This window comes from Rhincodon typus, chromosome 27 (assembly GCF_021869965.1).
Source record: "Rhincodon typus isolate 14 chromosome 27, sRhiTyp1.1, whole genome shotgun sequence".
NCBI lineage: Eukaryota > Metazoa > Chordata > Chondrichthyes > Orectolobiformes > Rhincodontidae > Rhincodon > Rhincodon typus.
In genome coordinates this window covers 26,414,139-26,430,491 of record NC_063358.1, presented here as the reverse complement: position 1 = coordinate 26,430,491, position 16,353 = coordinate 26,414,139, and the positions used below count along the sequence as shown (strand labels likewise).

At 37.0% G+C, this 16,353-nt stretch overlaps 1 protein-coding gene across 1 annotated transcript; it reads right to left on the bottom strand.

Annotated features, from left to right (window-relative positions):
• Positions 1 to 4,354: 4,354 nt before the first annotated feature.
• On the bottom strand, positions 4,355 to 15,798 carry LOC109934237 (ras-related GTP-binding protein C). The gene is made up of 5 exons (XM_020533045.2): positions 15,584 to 15,798; positions 12,581 to 12,695; positions 10,247 to 10,389; positions 8,422 to 8,570; positions 4,355 to 7,209 (listed from the first exon to the last, which is right to left on the bottom strand). Exons 1-5 carry the CDS (start codon positions 15,772 to 15,774, stop codon positions 7,058 to 7,060), a joined length of 750 nt encoding a protein of 249 aa, XP_020388634.1. The 5' UTR covers positions 15,775 to 15,798; the 3' UTR covers positions 4,355 to 7,057.
• Between the last annotated feature and the right edge of the window lie 555 nt (positions 15,799 to 16,353).

Genomic DNA, 16,353 nt, shown 5'->3' with positions numbered 1-16,353 from the left:
ATTCCAACCACCGACTGCAGGTTAAGCTTAGAAATTCTGGGCAGAAACACGAATATTCCATGTAACGGAAATACTGCATTCAAACCTAGGTGAGGGTGGGGGAACCCTAACTCAACAAGCACTCTGTGGAGAAAAGAACCTTCTGTGGAAGAGGCTGGGAGACATAAAATGCCGGTCTAATTCACGGAGAAAAGGAGTGATAATGCATGAGCTCTCATACCCGTCACTCAAACCAATACCTTACTGAATATTTTTCTTGCCTCCAATTTATGCATAAATCTTTTTGCATTCAAATTCACATTGATATAAAGAAGCATCTTTGAAAGACGGACAGTGAGGATCGCATGTTCTCTGCATCACTACAGTGCTGTAACCAATGCACTAATTGCAATACAGGACTTGGAATGCAATGAGCTAAATTGACAACTCTGCTTCGATCCAAAAGGGAGGTGGACTTTTTTTTCCCCCCTCTGAAAGACTGACAAAGCTTCTCAGTAAAAATGCATTCAGTATAAAATACGGTTGCAGTTAGTGACTTCCTAGACATGAAGACTGTTATTTTAAAAAGTTTTTAGGGAAACTGGACTGGGAGTGGGAGGAAGCAAGACTGTCTTTGCTTGGTATGTCAACCTAATGTCTGAATGCGGATAAAATGGGTTTCAGTATATAATTCACAGGAAGTGACAGCTACATACATTTAGGTTTGTAAAGACCAACATAGCATTTGGGACCTTTTCATTAGAAGCAGAGAATTACCGAGTCAAGAAATAACAGTAAATATGTACGAAAATGTCATTTACAGCACAGAACGGGAACACTTGGTAAAGTTTTCGGACCTCCTTTTACGAAAGGAGGAAGAGATTCACCAAGACTATAGCAAGAATAGGAAGCTCAAGTGAGAATGCAGACGAAACAGGGACCATTTCCGCGAGCAGCTTCAGCTGTAGAGGTGTTTTGATGGGGCAGATAGGGAAAGCCCCTTTTCTTCTGGTTGATGTATCAGTGACAAGCGGCCTAGGTCACTACCAGTTAGTAGAAAGATTGAGACGTTTCTTTATTCAGGGCTATAGAAGCATTCACTGCTTTGCCATAGCTCATTGAGTCAGATACCAGTTCATCTTTTATTGGAAAACTGGATAAATATTTAAAGCAGAAGATGGCATGCGGCTCAGAGCAAGGGGAAAAGTGTATTCAGACTAGAGTTGACACAGAGATGAAGTAGTAGATGGACTCCTATACTGTAAAAGTGCAACTTTTAAGTCCAAAATATTTCCTAATCTATTCCTGAAATAATAGGGATGCACGTTTGATATATTTGACTAAAAGGTGTTTTTTTCTGGACAGTTAATCTGACTTTACTCAAATAATTATTTGAATCTTGCTTTTAATAAATGATCGCATTTCCAAACACGAAAAAAAAAGGGCTCTCAAACTTAGTGAAAGTTTTAAGAATGAGCTTCATAAGTGAAAATGGGGAAGTAGAAGATTATTAAAGCACAGCATATTATAAATCATAGTAAGACTTCATTATAGGCTGATTTCAGTTGTGTTCATTCAGCAAGCAATTATTTCTGATCTCATGCCATCAGTGTTCTTAGGTATGTGTTTAAGCAAACGCATGGAGGAAAATCACTGCTCCATAAATTAGATATTTTGTTAAAAATTTGCATAGTCTTAAGTAACATTACTTTTTAAACTCTAATTTCACTCTAATGACAGCAGGCTGAAGAAATATTGAGAAAGCCATCTCGACCTGCAATGCTTTGAAATCAAAAAGACTCGAGTGCTGAACACAGTTTGGCTTTATGAATTTCTGAAAACCCGTTATAAACTTCCGAGAAATTGGTCCCACCAGATGGAAGATGAGCCTTCCTGGTAAATGCCCATCATGTCATGAAAGACAGGCTCCAGGATCTGAAAATATCATTTCTCAGTTTGAAACTTTCAATGCACATTTGGTACTTGTGTATATTCTGCCCTCTACTGGTACCTCAAACTCCAAGCACTTCCCAGGGACAAAAGTTAAATGTAGTATTTCTAGTAAATTAAAGCAATTTTCTTTGTAGGTCAAGACATTGCAACACAACTTTCTTTTTTAAAAAAAAAAAACCATTGTTTTCATGAATTTATTTGGTGAACAGAGAATATATTTAGAATTTTTAGGAATTAAACGCTTCCCAGATTGTGAGGTGGAGAGTGATGTTAAATCCAGTGTCCTTAAGAGAATTTAAACATGTTTACGAAGAGTCATTTGCAAGTTTCTAGATGCATTATTCAGTGTTATATGTATCCCATTATATTTTTAAGCTTAAAACAACAAGGGTCTTACGGCACATATAACATGCCATGATGTCCAAGGGAGAAATAGCTTTCCAACATATAGCAACAGCAGGTAAATAGCAGATGAAAGAATTTTGGTTAGCAATGCAACAGTGAAAATTGGAGCCTTTACTATTACACAGCTCCAGCAAACTTGCATATACCAGCTGGTACAGGTCAGATTTTGCCATCAACACAGGGTTCAGTTCCTCTTCCAACTGGGGTGAATACATGGACCTGCTTCCCTTCTCTCTCTGTGGTGCTCCTAACAACCTGACTCACCTTCAAGCAAAGCACTCAATAATATGCTTAAAATAGTTGGCTTTTTACTCATTCAGGAAAAACTAGCAGAACTTCAGCTTTGAGTATAGGAAGCTGTAAATAATTATCAGCTGCTGCAGGAATCTCCTGAGGTTTAATCCACTGTACATCACCACAGTTAGAGATGCTACTCATAAGTATGACACACACTGGGACTCAAAGGAGCAACTATATAGGCGTATGAGAGCGCACTACAGAATGGTAATAGGAAATTAGGAGTAGCCATAGGAGGGAAGAGAACTACAGAACATAGGATTGTTTATGACATCCAGCATTTCCTGAGGAATTGGAAGTCAATAAATCGAGAGACTTTGATTGTGGGTAAACAGTGAATAGATCAATTATGCTGTTATTACAAAAGAACAAAAAAGGGACAGAGATGGAAGGCTCAAAGGAAATGCATACCCTGAATTTTTGTTATAGCATCCAACAGTACTGTTAACAAAGTGGAAAAGCCCTGCAGTTCTCCTCCTTCAGAGGCTCATCCAAAAATTGGCCCTCAGGCCTCTTAAAAGGGGTGAGGCTCTGACACATGTTGCATTCCAAAGACAGGGCAGAACCTGTCCAGTGAGACAAAGAAAGCTGGAGTACAACTAAGCATAGCTTCTATCCTTTGGTGCCAGGGGACATTATCACCACCACTACTTCAGTTGCCGCAATGGTCCTTCTCAAAAGGAGTGCTAAACTAGAAGAGTATCAGAATTTTTACCCAGCAAGATTCATATGTTTTTATATGTTCATATAAGAATCCTAAAACAGGCACTGGACCATTTTGTTGCATACCTGAAACTATTGAGGACCAGATTAGATGTATGACAATGTACCAAAATAGGGCTCATATTCAAAGATAGGGGAAATACTAAATTTCTAGTCAAACGTGCCCAAATAATATTTGCTGACTGTGGCCCACATTAAGTTTGGCCTACTTAAAGATATCACAACTGCAGAAGCACTTCAGGTGGCCAGAGACAAAATGGCTAAATTTTCACTTTCCTTTCATCATTTGTTACACTGCTATAATTTGGCATACAGTTACCAGATTTAAAAAACCTGCCTCGACTACAGATTCAAATTCAAAACACTAAGCATCTAAAGAGTTCAAAGAAGTAAAGCCAGAGTATGTTAACTGTTTTGAAAAATTAGTGGCCTAAAATTTAAAACCGTTCCTTGCCCGTCTGGGAACAGTATTTCAGATTTTGAAAGCAGTCTTTAGAATTGCACATATTAACGTCGTACACAGCCAGAGACAATACAACAAAATGGAAGAATAATTCTGCACACCATCAGCTTTGGTGTTGTGAACAGTGTACATTACATATTATATTATAAATCGAACCTGCAAATGCAAAATCAAAAGAACAATCTACAGAAGTTAACTAGTCCTAAAATTATAATTTTCTTGAGAAAACATGACATGTAACTAAAACAAGCTAATTATAGACTTTTTAAAAAAAAAGAATATCCTTTAGCACAAGATAATTGCCAGTGAATGAGACATTCCAATTTGGTGTTCAATTGATGAACACAAAGCACAATGCTGTTCTCATGAGATGATCTGAAGATTTATAGAATTATAATCTTAGCATGTCAATTCAATAATACGTATACTGATCTGTTATTCTCAAACATCTTGATTTTAGACAGGAACAGACTGCCTTGGTTGGGGGTGGGGCAGGAAATCAAGGAAAAAGGGGAAGAAAACATTGCAACACTGGAGATGAAAAATTATTGGTTTATTCCAGCACACATTCTGATATCAGAATGTGCATATCTTTTTGTAGACAATACAAGGATTCAGTAGGCTGTGTATATACACCCTCATTGCACAATAATTAATCTTAGGGGAAAAAAGTGTTAACAGCCGTAACAGCACCTTTGCAATAACAATCCACTTGAAGGGATTTTTTAAAAAAAGGGCATTTCAAAGAAGCTGACAGTAGCCAGGCAGGCTTCAATTTCACACAAGAAGCCAACGCATAAGCACTTCGTAAAAATTCTTCCCATCTCCAGAATCTCACTTTTTGTCCACCATTGTATAACAGGGAAGGCAAGTTTATTTATAAACCACTAAAGCCTCTGCAAACAGTAATCAGTAACTGGACAGTAGGAATGTCCCTGCAGCTCAGGTTGGTCACATCGTCCAACATTTTCCACTCTACAGGAAAATCTCTCACGGATCACATCTAAACAAACAATACGTTGCAAGGCAAACCTGCAAGTTATAGATCACTCAAAGATTCAAGACTAAAGGTTGATGAAGACTTCTGTTCAATGTATAGGACTGTAACCACACTTAAGCTTGTTTGTTAACTGCTAGCTTCCGATCATAATGACATGGAAATTTTCCCCACCTGCTTTAGAACTTGTCATGTTATCAAAATGAAATGTTTGTTGAATACGCAAGCAATCTCTCACATCTAAGCTTGAATAGCAAAAGCTTATGATCTATGGCCTTTAACAAACAAAAAAAAATCAAGGGCTATTTAGCAAATAAATCTGCTATGGTCCTTTGTGCTTCAAGTATTTATAACTGTAGAATATGTAAAATGTAATCTGCCAGATAATTTGATCCAACTTGGGTGATTCTGCTTAAGTGCAAGCTTCAGACATACACCTCAAGTTCTGGAATTCAAAATACCGGCCTAACGTTCACAAAATTTGTATATCATTCTCTGATTAGTGATGTATCATTGACCACTAGGAAATTTAAATTATTGAGGCATGCTGATAAGAAAAATAATTTAACATAAATCCTTAGATCTTATTCATTTAAAATTACAGAATAATTCTTAGAAGAGTCAGAATTCCATGAAAAGGACAAAACATCTGAAGCCAGTTACAGATTTATTGATAACCCAAGTTTAAAACAGATCCGTGAAAGAAAGAAGCTTTAAATATGAAGGTATCAAGTTATCAGATCAGGAATATGGAAGGGGATTGGTGTTTAAGTGAATACTGAAGCAAGCGAACAACATACACTCAATCACCTGCAGAGTGTGCTGGTATGAGTTCTGATCACACTGAATGCATACAAATAAAATATACAGTGGCAATTTTTAGATGTAATGATAGGGGAGTGTGAAACAGTACACAGTGGTAATAATAGGGAGTTCTTGTGTATTAGGATATGCAATATTTTTGTACAAGGCTCTGCCAGAGAGAATAATCAATTAGACATGCTGGTTTGCCACTACCCAAATGTAATATCACTTTCACCCGTTTACTTGATTGGTCAGTTGACCATTTTTCAGTTGCCTTTTATTAAAGCAAAAACTCAATTCACTTAGCTGCCATCATCGATTAATGAGGCTAAGTGGTTATTCATGGTCATTATTGATAGCATTTTGAATGAAATATTATTTAGCAGAGATCAACGGCTTTGCGTTCAATTCACTTCATTGCTGGCACGAGTTTGAATGTTCTGCAGCACTTGTAAACAGAACTAAATCAAATTAAATAAGCTTATGACAACAGTTTCCTGCAAGAATTCAGAACATCTGCAATGCAACTGCAGGATGCTGAAAATCACCATGTCAAACCACACAGCAGGTTCAGGGCCTCCATTTCCCTTCAGTCCATTCCCTATTCGTTTCAATGAAATCCAAGATGTTTATTATCTCATTTGCACACATTATGACATTACGCTTTTGCAGTGAAGGAAAATTTCAAGCGTTCTAGCTCCACTGAAACTGAAAGGGAGACCAAACTGTAATCTGCAATGTACTGTAGGAATGATCAGTACCAACTCTAGTGCAGAGATTCTAGACCATTCTAAGCAGCAGGATGTGCTATGTGAACTGTCAGGACAAAATTATTTATGCAGGCAATATCCCCTTTTGAAGCTCTGCATAAATCCCTCAAAACTATAATTGGTCTTTACACAAAGATCAGGTGACTGTAGTTATTTTAATATTGGCAGTAGCAACATACACTACTACAATTATCTCAACTTTCACCTCAGGTCCACAAACCAAAGTCAAAAAAAGAAAACTGTGGTGTTGGGCAGAAAGCAGGGGTGGGAGATGGACATATGACATTTGTAACAATATAACAACAATCGTAGAAGTAGTCAGGCCATGAAAATGATGTTATCTTATTCCATTTGTACAGCAGTACAAATCAGATCAAAAGGCTGAACCAACAAAATATTATTCTGGCATGATTGTGGGTTTGGTACTTTGCAAAGCCACCACTGTACTGACACAGCTAGACCTCCCAGTGTACAGATACAGCTTACAGAATCGCTTAGCGTTAATCCACAAAAGTTCAGGACACAATGTTCTTCTCATCAAGAGAAAGGGCACCGCTCTAATCTTTAATGCAAGTCCTGTTGTGCTCTGCTTGCGTTTTGTTTCGTCTGCTGTGCTGTCAGCAGACCTGGATCGTGGGAAATTGGCACAGTCATCCTATGGCTGGGCTACACAGCAGCTCTCGGTGTGCCATTGTGAGTCAGTGTCTTCATGTTCTGCATATTCACTTGGTGGCTGCTTGGTCTGTGAGCACTCACTCCAACCTCAAATACCTCATGGATGGCTTTCCGAAAACAATGGAAATTGTAGTCTATCAACCCTGTAACAAATCAATGAGAAATACATCTTTAGTTTTCACTTTTCATCATAACCACTCCGAGAGGTAGAAAATTTTTGCCACGTTATATAGGCAGTATAAAAAAGGAGAAATAATTCAGACTAAGCATACTGTAACTTAAGATGAGCTCCACAAGTTAAAAATGCAGGGCATGTTGTTCAAAATAATGGAACCACCAAGAAACAGTTAAATGACAAATCAAGAGAACACTTGCAATATTCTTTGCTCATGAAATGTTACAACATACTGCAGTGGAGGCGATGGCCTAGGAGGTATTATTGCTGGACTGTTAACCCAGAGATCTAGACAATGTTCCAGGGACCCAGGTTCGAATCCTGCCACAGCAGATGGTGGAATTTAAATTCAATCAATATCTGGATCTAAAATGACCATGAATCCATTGTTGATTGTTGAAAAAACCCATCTGGTTCACTAATGTCCTTTAGGGAAGGAAATCTGCCATCCTTAGCCGGTGTGGCCTACATGTGACTCCAGATCCATAGCAATGTGGGATTCTTAATTGCCCTCTGCGAAATCAGGGATGGGCAATAAATGCTGCCTGGCCAGTGATGCCCTCATTCTGTGAATGAAAAAAAGAAAAATCCTGGAAAAGTGTACAGTTGGGTTCGATGGTTATTCGGATAGTAATGGTACGTGGGAACATGGGGATGAAGCAGGAGACTGACGTGAGTTAACGGAACTGGATAAGGCACGATGGGTCAAATTGTCTGTCTGCACCTAGTAACTCTGATTGAGAGTTAAGACAGCAGGTATGGTTCCATCCAAGTTAAGAAATCCTTAAATCCAAAATATACAGATAGCTGACACTATTGCCTTTCTGGCGTAGGCAAGGGATAGGTTAGTCTTCTGTGCCACATCCTAAGCATCATCATAACAGAACAGTTTTATTGGCTTGGCACCTATTTCACTTTTTTTAAATAGTAAAAGGTAAAATTTAAAAAAAGACTGAAGCAAGCTTTATCAATGCATTAGCAAAAATTCTGGACCAAAGTTGAAATGTTCTACCAGCAACACTTGAGAAGTGGAATACATACCTAGGACCAGCAGCTCAGACTGCACAAGTGTAACGCTCAACAGAGCAAGACTGTATAAAGTGATGTGATCGCTACAAACATTGCAGGGAAAAATTTAGTACATTTATTCATCAGCAACTTAGGTTCTAGTTTACGTTACCTTTTCTCTCAAAACTTTCTTCCCTTAGAATGCATACAAGAGCAAGAAACCTAGTCACTTCCTTCAGGTACAGGACTGTTGTGTTGTTGAGTTTGATAATTGCCATAGACTCTTTATCATATGCACTTCCAGTGCCATCTTCTTTAAGTCTGCAGAGAATTTATATGTATTACTTCATAGGACAAAACTTTCTGATTCTCCATAAAGAAATTTAACACTAATGACTGTTATTAAAAAAAAGGAAGGATAGATATACAGAAAATAAACTCAAGTTAAATCATTGGCATACTGTAATTTCAAACACTAGACAGAAGATTATGCAGTTTGCTAGAAAGTCGAGAATAGGAAGCATTCCATTTATTTTCCCAAGGGCATACTGGACACTACAATATGAATAAGAAAAATGCCATCACATTCTCCATAACATTGTCTGCAAAAAAAAAAAAAAATCACATGCTTTGAAATTAAACTTAAAAACTGGAAGCAGAGGCAAGATGACAAGTGAAGAATTAGGAGACAGGACTGAAGGGGACAGGTTAAATAGAAAAGGCTGTTTGCAAAAATACAACTGATAAATATTCCAATTAAGGCCTGATCAGTCAGTGTCCCTAACTTGCAGCATCACAGGAAGAACATGGAGGCCACAGCATGCTGAGAAGATTTATTTGAGTGACACAAGGAATACAGGACCCCGGTTAGGTAGAGACTAGAAAAAACTAAAGTCATTCTCTTTAGAACTGAAACAGGTAGAGGCGTTTCAAAAGGTTGATGCAGTGAGGAAGGAGAAACTGTTCCCAGTGACACACAGGTCAGCAGAGGAAAAAGACTTCAGGTAATTGGGAAAGGAAACAGAAGCAATGCAAGGAAATGATTATTTTACACAAGAAAAATGTGATCTAGAAACAGCTGTCTGAAAGATGGTCAAATGAACTCAACACATTTCAAAAGGCATTTAGACAAGTACTTGAAGAAAACGTTTCCAGGCCATGGGGAAATGGCAAAGGAATTAATTATTTCACTAATTAACTATTAAACTAATTAAGTTAGTAGCACTCGCAGATGGCTAGCACAGACCAAATGGGCAGAATGCCTATTTGTGCACCTGATTCCAGTATATTGAAATTTACAGATGTGATAATCTGCACCACTCCACTTCAGTGAGAATTTGTAACCCGTTTGAATAACAAGACTTACATTTGGAGTGGGAACAATGAAAAACAGAATGGTATTGCAGAGTCTGAAATATTGCTTGAAACAGTTATTACCAGAGGCAGCACAGCAGGATCCTTTAAGCACTAAGTCATAGATCAACTGAAACCATAATGTGCAGGTTTGAGGTTTCCTGCCTTCTTGCAGAAGGGTCAGTAATGAGAGGATACAAATTTGAGGCAACTGGCAAAAAACAGCTAGAGGTGAGATAAGCAGAATTTTTTAAAAAACATTTTACAGCGCGCTATTGTGCAGATTCAATCACAGCTTTCAAAAGGGAATTGAATAAAAACTAAAGGGGGAAAAAAAAACTGTTAGGCGACAAGAGGACAAGGGAATAGGATTAAGTAGATAGGATTTTTTTCAAACAGCCGGCACAGGCATTATGGCTGAACCCTGCTGTGCTGTACCATGCTGTGATTGGGATTATAGGAAAACAACTCTCCACAACAGGGATTTTGGAGAAGACCAATTTACTCACGCTCAAACAGAGTGGATGAAAATGAAGTAGATATTTCTTATGACTTAAAACCAGACACAATAGTGAAAATCATAATACAGGGTTCAGAAGTGTACTAAAAACAGTAAATATTTATTAATGCTTCTCGTTACTTACCCATAAATGCAGGAGACATCAATCACCACATCTATCATATCACAGCACAGTTCATATGACTGCATGTCTACGGGCGAACTGTCCGTGGCAATATAAATTTTACTGACTACATCAAAAAGAAAGGCTTTCTCAATCCCAGAATTCTGCAGAAAAAAACATTTAGTTTACCATGATTTTTTTTTTAAAAAATTGCTTTAAGAAAAGTAATTTCCACCAACTCAAAACCAATACTCGTCATGCTTTATTTTAGAACTGTGACAGCAAACAGTGCAATGATAGCATATCAGCAATGTTTTGGTTACGAAGACGACAAGGGCAATCAGACTACAACCTCTGTATTTTGGTTGTTAAATTTCACCTGTAGTCATTACTTGACTACAACATAATCTATTCCTCTGAATTCCAAGTCATTTAATTGAAATTACTTAATTTCTGCAGTTTTAAATTCTCACGTTATTGATGGTGCACAATTCAAATTGTTGGAAATTACTTATGGTGCATAAAATGACAATCAGAAGGAGACTAATCTGAAGCATATGCTGAACAGTACTCAGAAAAAAAACAGAAGGAATGATAATGGAAGAAAAGTAGCCCAGAGAAGCTGCACTAGGTTGATCCTGCGTACGGAAAGATTGAGGTTCAGCCTGTTTCATTAAGAATGAGAACTCACATAAGTGAAACACGAAAGATTTTTAGGAAAATTTAATTGGGTAGATCATGAGAAGTTGTTTTTCCTTGTGGAACAATAAGTTCAGAGGGGGTAATCCCAGAGTAAGGGGTTATCCTGTTAGGACAGAGATGACAAATTTCTTCTCTCAGAAGGTAGTGAATCGCTAGAATTCTTTATCTCACAGGACTGCAGAGAATTGCTCATTAAGTATAGTTTGATAGTCAGACTTTTAAATCAGTGAGGGAATCAAGGATTATCGGGGTTTTAAAAAAAAAAGTGGAGTTGAGGATTATCAGATCAGACATGAGCTTACTGAACAGCAGAACAGACTTTATAGGCTGAATGGCCTACTTCTGCCCTTATGTTTTGGGATCTAAAAACTGTTAGATTTGGAACCCGTGTAGATTTTTAAGTTTTCAAATAAATTATGACACCCATAAAGTTCAGATCTCCAAGAAATCTTCAACTGAAAACTTTACTGACAATTTATTGTGGGGAGGATTTTTTAAAAAAGCAAAATATTGACAAATGGGGGTTAAAAAAATAAATGAACACTTAAGTGATTAATTGTTGTCACAAAAATTTAAAGGTTGTCAATTATGATTGGCATTTTCCATTCAGGGTATATATTCCCAATGCAAATACAGTGTCTTGATCCATTTGTGCTTGCAAAGTTGCACCCAAGATATTACACCAGCTCTTATTTTCTGCCCATGTAAACTGTTAACTCAAAATTGAACTCATTAATTTCTCTTCAATGAGAAAATAAGGCAAATTAAGATAATTTGCAAGAAACAGAAATGACACCAACAAAAAACCAGAAAGTGTTGCTCTTGCACTAAATTTATGCACAAATAATCACTGACACGAATGCATTCCCTGCTTCTTTCACTTTTTTCCAGATTTATGACGACAATTAGGAATCCCAACATAAAGAGCTTTTAAAATACCTTTAATGCTGAAACCATCCCAAGGAACTTCAGAGGTGTACTTGAAAATAAACAAATGTCAAGTCAAAGGAGGAGCTATTGTACACGTGAAATAGGTTGGCTCTACCTAGCAGTGACATTAGCCACAAACACGGCTTTTTCCCAATAACCTTTGGAAGATGGATGAAAGGTTTCACTCTTTTCTGGTCACCTTCTGGATCTTCCAACAACAATAATGGCCAAAGCTTATATCCCAGGCGATTCACCAAAGGTTGTGTCTCAGCATTGAAGGCCTCAAATCCCATAAATTATATAAAAGGAAATGAGCAAGTGATTTAAACAAAAACACCTAAATAATTGAAAAATTCAAATCAATCATCTACTAATAGCATCATTTCCTAACTTACTTTTCTGCAGAAAGAATCAAGTTGCAGAACTTCCCTCCCAGTATTTCCTGAACAAAATGCAGCAGATTACAGTATTATCTTTGTGACTTCACTCCCAAGTTATACTGTACACTGTGCATTGTTTGTGAAGGTTTGGCATTCCACAACGCAAAGTGTATGGTATTATTATCCAGTAATAGAGTAATTTCAGTGTTTAAAAAAAAAACAGATAATTTCAGACTTCTGATCCATTCTGACTTCTGACATTTCCAGTCAAAAATTGTGGTTTAATAAAGAAATAATTCTTCTCTCTATTCCGGATTGAAATGCTTTAAATCTAGGTACTCACCGATATAAAGATGTTAAGTAGATTTTCCAGTGTTGGCAGCTGTGGGATAAGCTTCTGTACAACTTTACTAAATGCTTCAAATATTGAATGATCATAGATGCTGGTCAAGTAAAAGCTGGCCAAAAGACACATAGTATAATCTGTAATATTGAACAGTTTAATTCTCCGAGTCAAAACTATTCAACCAGCCCACAATAAAAAGAAACTGATCAGATTTCAGGCAAATTAAGCTGTGGTTTTAAAACTTAACATGCTTTAGCCAACATTGTGCTTTTTTTAAAATTTTTAAGAATTCTACATAATTGTAGCAGAGAAATTCTAGGAGTTGAGTTTGCAGAAATACTACTTAATTAAGCTTTTTGCAGCCTCAAACGTGATCAAATCCTTCTGAAGCCAGAACAACTAAACAATTTGGGGTTAGGTTGCAGTGCCTACACTTAATGGCAGGATAACTGCTGGTCATTCTCATGAGCACAGGGCTTAGTCATCTCTTCTGTTGTGAAGAAAGGATGGATTAATATAGAGCAAAGAATTTACACAATAAAATTGTTTCACAAATCACTGTTCTCAGTAGTAGCTCGCCCAACCAGAAAAAGTTCCTCTCCTTTTTGATAAACTTCTCTGAAGCTTTGCAACTCTAAACCAGAATGCCCATTAACTGAAATGAACAGTTTACAGCCTTGTGGTCCACTCAGATTGTAAAGTAACAAAATGAATATGCTGTGCATGCAGTATATTCAAGCTCATGGTTGACCAGTTTCTAGTCAGAGCTCCTCAAATGATGAGCTGTACATCTCCTTGAAGAGATTGTGAAAGAGACATGGACCGTCCAACGAGAGGGTTTTGAAAATAAGACAGACCAGTTACCCTAGTCATACGCCCTTGCATTAATGTTAAATTTCAAGCAGTAAATCTCCATGAATAGTTTTATTCAGACGGACAAATGAAAATCTTTATAATGCCACAATAGTGCTAGAAGAAAGCTTAGTTGTTAAAGGCACAACTGTCTGCAGGAACAGTGCATGTACAGTGGAATTGTAAACTGGCAAAGTGACCGTCATGCAAATTGATTAGTTAGAAAGAGGTAAAAAATTTTTATACAAAATTAAAAACAGACAAATTAGGAAGGACAAGAGAACTGCAAGGAGAAATGTTTAATGTTTTTACAGTTCAAGGCTACATAGTGTCACAAAATTAATCCCTTAACACAGCTTCAAAATATTAAATGAACATTTGTTTAATTATCATAAATTAAAAACAATTAAAAACTAGTTGTTCTAGAGATGCACCTTTCCCTGGATACACTGACACCTCAAAGCATTTAAATAGGAAGCATAGGAAGATCTGGGCTGAAGTCATCCTAAAGGAGTCAAGGTTATTTAGGAAAAGCTATACCTGTCTAAACCTGATAAAACTAAGCTTAGTATGTGTAAATTACATAGGATTTACAACTGAAAAGAGGGCATTTGGCACAACCAGTCCATACTGGTGCTTATGTTCACTCAAATCACTTCCCATCCGCTGTTACCTAGTAGCATTTGCAGGGACGAGTGTGTTCAAATGAAAATAGAGTGTTTTTGTTAAATTTAAAGAAGGTATGATTGACCATAAGTTTTAGGATAAGAAACAGGCCATTCAGCCCATCCAGTCCCTCCACCATTCAATAATGGCTGATAGATTTCTTAATCCCATTCTCCTGCCTTCCACCCTCGTGACTGGGTCACAACTTGACAGACTATACACATGGGGAATGAGTATTCAGTTTTGTACTGCACTAGTCAAAATAAAAATTGTGCCTGCACTCTTTCTGACCAACCTTTGACCTCTGATGTTTAACACCATACCTAATCGTTATTATCAGCATAACCTGTATGCTTTTCTTATGCGTATCTAGTGTTCCAATGACATGGATCTTGTATCATACACTTTAAAGATTCCACATTCCTACCATTTTTCAGATTCCTCCAAAATCTATTAAATTTCTTGGCAAATGGCTTATACTGTTGGCCCTTACTTTCTATCGTCACAAATAGAAATATTTTCAATTTCTAAAATTATGAAAGGTTTACTACAGTAAAATGCTTCAAAATTGTTTGATGCTTTTAAAATAGAGGAAGCATAATGAAACGGTGAATTTTGGCTTACAAATAAACAATTCATTACTTGACACGAGCAAAAATTGGCACATAGGTGTCAAATGAAAGAAAACAACTGGTGTCAAATCCTCAGTATTTCCAAAATTTTGAAAATATATCTTCACTCAGCCAGATTCTTATGCTTTCCTGCACAGTTCATCATTTTTTTTTAAAAAAGGTGACACACTTGGGTTAAAAACAGCAGCTAGTGTTATAGCAACAACAATGGACCACTTGGACCTATAAACAATGTGACAGTGTATGTATTACCAATGAAGTTTAAGGATGACTAAGAAGGAGAAATAACTATTGAGAAAAGAGTAAATTAGAGTTAAAACAAGTGGGGGGAGGGGAAAACAATTGGATTAATAAGAGAAACAAACAATTCACCACTTGTAGGAATGAGACTCAAGTTTACACAAATTTCTGGGTCAGAGAGCTTGATTATTAATGTATCAACAATTACTGCTTTATTAACATGGCACTTATAAGCATAACTTATGAGTTACCACCTTGATTTGCTGCAGGTTTTAAAAATCTGCAAAGCACGGGTGAAATTCCATTCATGTGATGCTAACTGAACAGCATTTCTGAAGAATTGCAGCCAACATAGAATTTCTGGAGAATTTACGTATCAACTATACAGCAATCATTTATTTTACACCAAGATCATAAAATGGATTACGATATTGGACAGTTAAAAAGCTGGAAGCAGAGATTCTAAACTAATTATCAAAACTATGAAATAACTGCAATGATTTACTTTTATATCAATGGTTAATTACAAGAAATACATTTGGAGTGTATCCTTCAAAATCAACAAGCCTAACAGAAATGCATCAGGTATTCTGTCATTTACAACACTTACCTCAGGTGCAGTTTCTCTAAACCAGCATCAGCAAGGTCATCATTGGCTCGCTGGTGAATGTCTCTTTGGGTTTCTATCTTGTGATCATCTGACAAGCCATCTACTTTGTGAATGAATACTTCAAAATTGATTTCAGGATTGACCTTGTATGCTCTGGATACTGTCAAGTGAAGTCTTGCTAGAGCTTCCATATAATCATCCTGTCAAGGACATAACATTCATCAAGACAGCGTGTAATGGCAACTGCTGCTCCCAAGACTGAAAGAAACTACAGAGTCGTGAACACAGCCCAGTCCATTACTCAAGCCAGCCTCCCATCCACTGACTTCTTCTATACTTCCTGCTGCATCAGAAAAAGCAACCAACATAATCAAAGGCCCCTCCCACCCTGATTATATTCTCTATCACGCAGAAGATATAAAAATTTTGAATTTGTTTGTATGTGTATACAAAAATAACTTCTTCCCTGCCGTTATCAGGCTTTTGAATGGACCTCTTTAATGTTAGTGTTGATCTGTCTCTGCACCTTCTAACATTGTATCCTGCACTGTTCTGTTACCTGATGCACTTGTATAGTATGTTCTGCCTGTAGAGCACATAAGACAACAACATTTCTCACTGTAACTCAGTAGGTGACAATAATAAAATCAAACTTGACTTTAGAAAGAAGAAAAACCACATTACACCATCAGCATGAAAAAACAAGTTACAACAGCAAACAAAAAAATCACATTTGCTTTCCTGAAACAGCAATCACTATAGCATTAACT

Coding starts and splice junctions, on each gene's coding strand:
- LOC109934237 (XM_020533045.2), bottom strand. CDS start 15,774: ATGGAAGCTCTAGCAAGACTTCACTTGACAGTATCCAGAGCATACAAG. Junction 12,696..15,583: donor TTAGAGAAACTGCACCTGAG/GTAAGTGTTGTA, acceptor TCTTTTGGCCAG/CTTTTACTTGACCAGCATCT. Junction 10,390..12,580: donor TACTTAACATCTTTATATCG/GTGAGTACCTAG, acceptor TTTTTTCTGCAG/AATTCTGGGATTGAGAAAGC.